We start from the raw sequence: 9,308 nt of genomic DNA on the forward strand, positions 1-9,308 counted from the left end.
TGTTCAAGTTTGGTGAAAATTGGATGAGAAATGTTCGACTTAAGAGTGCAGACAAGCTTTGTGACAAACACACACACACACAGACTGGAGTAAATCAATACGTCTCCTACACCACTGTGTGGTGGGAGACATAATTACTCAGACACCAAGCGGTCAGGTTATAATTATGCTCTGGACACAAAATGCGATTGGCAGATTTGACCTTGACCTACCACCCTTTCACGCACTGCACATTGTCTCATCACCACCTACCTACATTCAGAGGTTAAAGTCAATACCATAAATAATTGTTATGCAGATGGACAAATTTACCTCAAATTGTGACCTTGGCCTTTACCCAACAGGTTCATGTTCATTGTCTCATCACTACTTACCTACATGCCAAGTTTGAAGTCATTACCTTTAATGGTTAATGAGTTATGCTTAGAACATGAAATACGGACAGTTTTGAGCTCAACCTGTGACCTTGACATTTCACATAGAGCCAGTTCAAGCGATCTGCACATCGTCTCATTGCCATCTACCTTAATGCCAAGTTTAAAGTCAGTATCTTTAATGGTATGAAGTCATGCTTCAGACAAATTATTACGGATGGATTGGCAGACACGCGCAATCACATACGTCTTTTTTCTTTTTTTTTCAAAACTGTTGTACTATAAAAAGGCAAAAATTAAATTTTCCAACCAGTCCTTAATACAAAACAAAAGAAATCACAAAACACCAACTGCTGCACATGTGGAAAGCCACTTTTATTTCAATTACAACTCTCACTTGACATGAAAACAAAACAGCATTCCAAAATTTACAAGTTCCCCAGAGTTGGTCAAACGAAGAAATAAATTTGAAAAGAAAAAAAATTAAGTTTAACGCTTCCTGCGCAGACTGAGGGTATTGTGTTTCTTCCAGCAAGCACGGACTGAGCCACCTTTCGAGTTGTTGAACTTGTGACCCTTTCCAAGACCACGAGACGACTTTCCGGCGGATGTCAGACCACGTACTTCTCTGTGCTTGTGCACAGGTCTGCAAATCCAGTTCACTTTGGGATCACTTCGAATGCATTTATGGAATGGATCTACCATAATGATTTCATAAAATTTGTATGTGGCATCCTCAGCCACCCAGTAAGAGTTCAAAACACGGAGAGCCCTGCAGCGTTTACCAGCACGTTCCTGTAAATAAGAAACAAAACTCATTTGCTTGCATGAAAATGTGATGTAAAGCTTCTTTTCACAGAACTATGCAAAATTATATGCCAGATATCGAGACTTCCAACCCTGTGGTAACTTACAGGGTGTAATCATGAATGTATGGAGCAAAATTGCTTATAATGCAAGTAATTATGAATATTTAATCATTTAATTTAAAGTCACACATTGACAAAAAAAAAACATAACCATAATATAAGAGTTTGGCAAGAAAAATCTGATTTCAGTTACATGATACCCAAACTCTGTACTTTTCATAAAATAAGTCAAAGCTTGGTACAAACCTCTGCAACTGATCTGTGCGACCTCTGGAACTTGAGTTGGTTAACACCATGAGACTTTGGCTTTCCATATGTGCAACCTTTGGGAACAGGCCTTTTACGTCCACCACGACGAACACGGACACGGTAAATAACATATCCTGAAATATAATTACAATTAATGTTAATGGTAAGTTTAACAATTTTACAATCTCCTTTCTTACAACTATAAATTCCTCCCATAGAGAACAAAGGTATTGCTATTGTCTGAATTTAACTTATCTTCCAAGTTGCATCCCAGATTACGAGACCTTGATTGAACACTTGCCTGCTCAGTATTTTCACAGAACTATGCCCATCTTTATAGTATACTGTCCATCATTGCCAAAGTTTGAAGATATTAACTGAAATAATTTACCTTGCTTGGCTCTATATCCCAATCGCCTGGCCTTGTCTGGTCTGTTTGGCCTTGGGGCACGATGGATTGCAGACAACTGACGGTACTGCCATGTTCTCACACGGAGCAAGAAACGAAGCACATCACTCTGCTTCTTACGGTACATCTCCTGCATGTATTTGTAGGCCCCCATCTTGATTTACTGAAAAAACGCACAAGAACTTTTAGATTTGACATCTGTGTTATGTGGCTGGGTGTGAGCCATGGAAGACGTACTCTCTTGTTCGCAAGACTTCTTCCATTATGTCACAGTACTTTTAAGCAACCTATCTGAAACCAATTTGGAAGTCTAAGTGACCAAAACATTTGACAAACTAATGCTCTTATAACAGGTCATTTTCAAATCAATGAAGTTTCATGGCTGTGAGCCAATTCGGGAGGGCAATTCTTTAGCAGGATACAAGGCTTGTACCACTAATATGACTCAAATTTTACCCTAAACCACCTAGTTTTCCAATTTAACCTTCACTTCAGTAACACAAACACTCCAACTTGCCTTCATGCACACGAAATAGAAAATACAACACGTTTTTTTTAGCTATTGACCTAGTGATCTAATCTTTTTAACTCTTAACTCTTTTAAACTAGGTCAGTAGGCCAGATCAACTGCCTCTGGTAAGCGATATAGGGCCATGATGACCCTCTTGTTAAACAGATTTCAATTGTTATCATTATGACAACTCGTTCTTTTTTTTCTTTATTTTTTTAAAATGTAATATTTCTACATTCTTTTTAATGATATAATCACAAGATAAACAAGAGCTGTCTCCATAGGATGACACATGCCCTCGATGGCACTTTGAATGAATAGTTATGGCCGATGTTAGAGTTTAGGACCTTTGACCTACGGACCTGGGTCTTGCGCGCGACACGTTGTCTTACTGTGGTACACATTCATGCCAAGTTATTTGTAAATCCATCCATGGATGACAAAGATATGGACCGGACAAGCCCATCAATGCAATATCCTTTAACGTCTTAAGTGTGACCTTGACCTTTGAGCTACGGACCTGGGTCTTGCGGGCGACACATCGTCTTACTGTGGTACACATTCATGCCAAGTTATTTGAAAATCCATCCATGGATGACAAAGATATGGACCGGACACGCCCATCAATGCACTATCCTTTAAGGTCTAAGTGTGACCTTGACCTTTGAGCTATGGACCTAGGTCTTGGGCGCGACACGTCGTCTTACTGTGGTACACATTCATGCCAAGTTATTTGAAAATCCATCCATCGATGACAAAGATATGGACCGGACACGTCCATCAATGCACTATCCTTCAACATCTAAGTGTGACCTTGACCTTTGAGCTACGGACCTGGGTCTTGCGCGCGACACATCGTCTTACTGTGGTACACATTTCAGCATGACCATTCACGCACTGCAGTACGTGAATCACGTACAAAATATCAAATGCACGCATAAAAATCACTTGTTGGGGGTACATGCACGCAGAGATTCGGAACTCCAGTTCAGCTGCAAAATCGCTGTTTATTTCATCGCGCACCTGCCAATTGTTTGGTATGGTCTAAAACGCAGATCCAGTCCACGAACGTTATAATTTCGTTTCCATCACCAAATTCTCGGCGTAATTGCCAGCTGTATAGAGGGGTTGGTAAATGTTTTAGTCGGACGTCACACGGGTCGTGTGCAAAAAAAGAATGGATACGAAATGCAAAAAGGCATTTTAGCTTTAATAAACTCAGCAAAAGGTTAACAGTATTTTATTTTTCGATATTTAACTGCAATTTTGATACACATTGCATATCTGTAATAGTTTGGGCATTTATTATTGATGGACGAATTTTACCAGTCTTAGTTGACTGTATGTTATTTCGGACGAATCGTGTTCCATTCACGAAATTGGGAATACCTGAACCATGCTGAAAACTTATTTATATTTAGTATAATATAGGGAGGGGTCTTTTGATTCAGAATTTCCTATCTTAACTTTGGAAAAACATTTTACATTTTCTAAAATTATCTCATCTGTTATACCCCACCCACGAGAGTTCTGTATGGAAAAAAAACAACAAAAACCAAAAAAAACAAACATGTAATATATATACAAATTTCAGTAGTTAAATAGAAAATTTTCAGATCTGCCATGTAGTGTACCCCCAAATTTTTAAGTGTACCCCTATTTTGCAAAAGCAGGGGGTACACGTACCCTCAACTTTAAAAATGTGTGGGCATGCTGCATTCATGCCAAGTTATTTGAAAATCGATCCATCGATGACAAAGATATGGACCGGACAAGAAAATTGCGGACAAACTGACAGACCGACTGACAGACGGTTCAAAAACTATATGCCTCCCTTCGGGGGCATAAAAACAATTACTCGCAAAAAAATATCACCCACAGTGGGGAGCGAACACGCAACCCTGGCAAAAAGCTTGAAGCCTTATAAACCAGCGCTTTAATACACCTTGGCCATCGCGAATGACTTGCGAGGAGAGTATTATTATTATAACCATTGACGATCATAATATTATCATTCATGTGTTCCTGTTGGTAAATTTGATGGCACAACACCAACCAAGCTCAGATACCTTGGAGAAGCAATTTGTGTTGAAATGCTACAAGTAAATTGTCAAACAGTTACTTTTTATTAGATCAAATGATATTATTAAATGGAAATTTTTAAAACATGCCACAAATTTGTAACAAAACTTTTTCAATGTTTGAAATATGTGCTAGTGTTTTTTAAAGAGACTAAAAATACTGGCTGATATTTGGCAGGGTCGGCGAGTGTTTGTACTCAGAAGTATCATCTTCAAAATATTCAGATATACATCATAGATTATCAGCATATACACACTATTGTAGTGATAGTAGGTTTATAGGCCACTTCCAACAGCCTTGCTGTTGGGTTAACCCTTTAGCGACGTGGTTGAGTGTCCGCCTACAGATCTCGAGGTCCGGGGTTCCAGCCCCAGTAGGGACCTTGGTATTTTCTCTCCCAGGGTTTACTTTAATGGTGTCAGAAGTGTCTGACGACTCATGCGGTGGGGATGGAGTGTCATTCTGGAGAGCTGGTAAGCTCTGAAAAGTGAAGGGGGTGAAGTGTAGTGATAGTAGGTTTATTGGCCACTTCCAATAGTCTAAATAATGAGACCTCGGGCAGACCGATTTTACATTTTGATATTTTACGTTGTCTACCTAGAGGTCTCAACCAGAAACAATCAAAACTGTGGTGGAAACTGTGGTCAATTGAAATTACGATTTATCAGTAGTCACGATTTTTCTTTAGCCCAAACTGCTTACCTGTTGTTTTAAATCATGAATAGTAAATAAAAAAACATAAGAACAGGACATATTTATCAGGAATTTCTGTTGTAAAAAATTTAAACCTCTAACGTTTCAATCGTCTTCATGTAATGGCGGTCCGAGGCGTGACCAATGAAAACGCTTCGTGTTGTAATGTGTTTACCGGTGATCGGCCATTTTCCAATATGTAGTACACTCGTGTTAAACCATGGCATTTTTTTAACTGCCATAGTTTGAATTTTTCTCAAGAAATCTCGGTAATATATACATCATTGAAAAGGAAAAATTACAGGCTTTCTATGTATGTATTTCTTTTTTTTTATCCGTTGCATTATTATAACATAATTCCCGCCCAACGGATTCCATTGGGTATTACTTACGCAAAGAAGAGGACAGTGCTACCACATTCTTTACCTTTTCTGGTTTGTACTCGGAGGCGGATATCGACAAGTCAAAATAATGTAACGATATTCAACTCTCGAGTACAATTATTTGGACTACACTTCCAACAGCAAGGCCTTGCTGTTGGGTTAACCCTTTAGCGACGTGGTCGGGTGTCCGCCTATAGATCTCGAGGTCCGGGATTTTAGCCCCAATAGGGACCTTGGTATTTTCTCTCCCAGGGTTTACTTTACTATATTAGACCTATCTATCTTCCGTTAGTGTCTAACCCTTAACTGGGACGTAACACATGATCCCTGTCGGGTGAAATCTGTTACCTGCGTTTAATAGTCTGCCGATAGACAATACACCGTACTGGATACAAACAGAATTATCCGCCCAGAAATATCAATCAAGTGAAAGCTTTTTTGGTCATAAATTCGGGTGCTGCAGCTGACAATTGGAGAATTAGTTGAAAATATATTAATTCCACGCTAATCTTAGATGGCTGTCAATGTAAATTCATCAATGATTACACCAAAAACATTGGATTGAAGAAGAGCCGGTTTCATACGTACCCTTCGCTAATATACGTTGACGGAAAAGGAAGTGTGAATGAGAGTGTTAGACTGGTTTCCAAACATAAGTACCAGAAATTATAGATATACCTGAAATAGAATGAAAGATTTTTACTACAGAAAAAGAAAACCAGGGACATATTTCAGTTTAGCATTCTCAGATAAACAAGAATATAACTAACTAAGAGCAATAAATAAACTAACAGCATATTCTTTCAAAATTATATGAATAACTTTTCACATGAAAGATTTTATGAATAAATGAAAGAATGAAAAAAAAGAATGTCAGACGGTTTGACCCCTTGACATTTTGACCCCTTAAATTTTTTACCAAAGATGACACCTTGACCCCTTAGTGACACTTTGACCCCTATTTTCAGTGACACCTTGACCCCTACATTTTTTTATTTGACACTTTGACCCCTTTGATTTTTTGTGGCTAGGGGTATATTTTTCTGCAGTTAAATTTCTTAATGTGCATGCAAGTCATTGATAAAAGCTGTATTGAATGGACAAGTTCTAGGCTATGAGTAGGTTACAAAGTTTGGTTTTAAATTATGAGTGTTGGTTTACTCGTGTTGGTATTATTAACAATGATGTTTCACAAACGTTTGCAGGTATCTAAGCAATTATTTAGATGAAATTACTAATCATGTTAGTAATTAGATATAAATAAATTCATTTATTAATTGAAATAAAAAATAACTCTGTTCGAAACTTCTCATTTACTGGTATTCTACTTTATTTTTATAAATAAATACATGTAACGCTAAACTATGTACATGGAACAGAAAACATAAATATAAAACATTATACAAAAGACAAAAGACTGTAAAACATACAAATCAAACAAAAGACAACAAAGACACAAATAAGAAAAATACATCACTTAAAACATAAAATACATTGAATAAATACACTTTGTACACTATTTACATGAAATAGACAACATAAATATATAAACGTTATACAAAAGACAGAAGACTGTAAAACATACAAATCAAACAAAAGACAACAAAGACACAAATAAGAAAAATACATCACTTAAAACATAAAATACATTGAATAAGTACACTTTGTACACTATTTACATGAAATAGACTACACAACATAAATATATAAACATTATACAAAAAACAGAAGACTGTAAAACATACAAATCAAACAGAAGACCACAAAGACACAAATAAGAAAAATACATCACATAAAATATAATACACTTTGTACACTATTTACTTGATACTGGTCAGTCACTGGCACTGTTTTTTCAATTTAATTGAGGATTTACATACGGCCATAGATCTCACCAACCTGGGCAAGAAAGTCTTCGCACACAATGTCATGGTCATCGTATTTGTCCCAAAGATCGCCAATACGATTGTCCATTGACACATACACTTGGCGGCGGTTCCATAATAATATGATAATAATAACACTTAATATTTCAGTCATGTAGATCGGTACCAAATTATGCATAGATGTGTGTTTAATCACATTACTGTTTTGCTCACATTTTCTATAAAGTTAATTCACTATCTTCGGACTTTTAAATATATTCAGCTTAGATAAAAAACATTTTGATTTTAAGGAATTTTCATTAAATATTAGCCTGATATCCTTTAACACCATACATTTCAATTAATATATGGTACCTACTAATTGCATGTTGTGAAGGTGAGACCCCATTAGGTAACACTTAAAGGACACAAGTTTATTGTATTGTACCTAGATTAGAGTAATTAGGGGCACACTTCAGTTTATAGTGCAGTGTAATCCAATTATCACACCTCAGTAAATTTTTAATATCTGTCAATATTCAACAAAAACTATAAAAGCTAACAACAAACACTGCGCATTGACATATAACATGTAAATTTTTCACTTAACCAGGCAAATAAAAAAAAATATTAGGGGTCAAAGTGTCAATATGAAAAAATTGAAAATAGGGGACAAAGTGTCAAGGGGTCAAGGTGTCATCTTATTTTATTAGGGGTCAAAATGTCAAGGGGTCAAAACGTCTTGCTACCGAAAAAAATCAGTACTGTACGTGCCTTTGTCTATCTATGTCTATGTTATACTGCTTAACAATCGTTATTGATTATAACTAGCAGGCGCTTTGTCAGGGATAGCTGTTAAAAATAATAAGAAAACAGAGATTATGTGCATCTCAAAGATAAAGTAAAAGAACTATTTTACAGGTCAGGTTAAAAAGTAAAAGCAGGAAATTGAATTAGAACTGATAGAAGGGTGGTAGATGCCCAACAAATACTTCTAAGTTGGGACTAGCTTGCAAAGACACGGGGAGACTGTTCCACAGACGTATGCTTCTGGGAATAAAGGAGTTTGCATGATAATGTGTCTTTGAATACGGTATCAAGTAGTTCAAGTTTCTGGTAGGTCTAAGATGACTGTGGTCAACAAAAACAAGGTGTTGTTGGATCTTGTATAACATAGTAACTGAGCTGATCTTACGGCGTTGTTCTAGGGTTTGCCAGTTGAGTTCATTTATCATTTTGGAGACACTACTGGTGTAATTGTAGTCATTATAGACATATCTTGCTGCAGATCTTTGAACTTGCTCAATTTTATGGGTTAGGTATTTTTGCCATGGATGCCATATGGTGGAACAGTACTCTAACTGGGGTCTAACATAGGTTTTATATGCAACCTCTTTGACTCTTTTATTTGGGGTTTTGACATTACGTTTGAGGAATCTTATGGAATTTTTTGCTTTTGATGTTACATTATTGATATGATTGGTCCATGATAGGTCTTTACAAATGGTTACGCCTAAATATTTGGCAGAATCAGCCGATTTTAACTCGATGTCATGCAGCTTATAAGGAAATATTACAGGGTTTCTTTTGCGACTGATTCTTAGGACTTCGCACATATCTGGATTGAATTCCATGGACCAATCAGACTCCCAGGTTTCGAGACTGAAAAGGTCTTGCTGTAGGGCTTGGGCAACACTGTTTGATTTGACCGTAACATAGACTATTGTATCATCTGTGAACAGCCTCACCTTGCCTTTAACACTTTCAGGTAGATCATTTATGTACGAGAGGAAGAGGCAAGGTCCGAGGACCGAGCCTTGTGGGACACCAGAGAGGACGGGGAGATTGTCTGAATTGTGACCTTCGACGACAA

At 37.1% G+C, this 9,308-nt stretch overlaps 1 protein-coding gene across 1 annotated transcript; it reads right to left on the reverse strand.

Annotated features, from left to right (window-relative positions):
• Positions 1-725: 725 nt before the first annotated feature.
• LOC123536418 (60S ribosomal protein L15-like) lies at positions 726-6,296 on the reverse strand. The gene is made up of 4 exons (XM_045319591.2): positions 6,159-6,296; positions 1,884-2,064; positions 1,490-1,626; positions 726-1,169 (listed from the first exon to the last, which is right to left on the reverse strand). Exons 2-4 carry the CDS (start codon positions 2,053-2,055, stop codon positions 864-866), a joined length of 615 nt encoding a protein of 204 aa, XP_045175526.1. The 5' UTR covers positions 2,056-2,064; positions 6,159-6,296; the 3' UTR covers positions 726-863.
• Between the last annotated feature and the right edge of the window lie 3,012 nt (positions 6,297-9,308).

The sequence above is a fragment of the Mercenaria mercenaria genome, chromosome 17, assembly GCF_021730395.1.
Source record: "Mercenaria mercenaria strain notata chromosome 17, MADL_Memer_1, whole genome shotgun sequence".
Lineage (NCBI taxonomy): Eukaryota > Metazoa > Mollusca > Bivalvia > Venerida > Veneridae > Mercenaria > Mercenaria mercenaria.

Coding starts and splice junctions, on each gene's coding strand:
- LOC123536418 (XM_045319591.2), bottom strand. CDS start 2,055: ATGGGGGCCTACAAATACATGCAGGAGATGTACCGTAAGAAGCAGAGT. Junction 1,627..1,883: donor GGGATATAGAGCCAAGCAAG/GTAAATTATTTC, acceptor ATTATATTTCAG/GATATGTTATTTACCGTGTC. Junction 1,170..1,489: donor CGCACAGATCAGTTGCAGAG/GTTTGTACCAAG, acceptor TCTTATTTACAG/GAACGTGCTGGTAAACGCTG.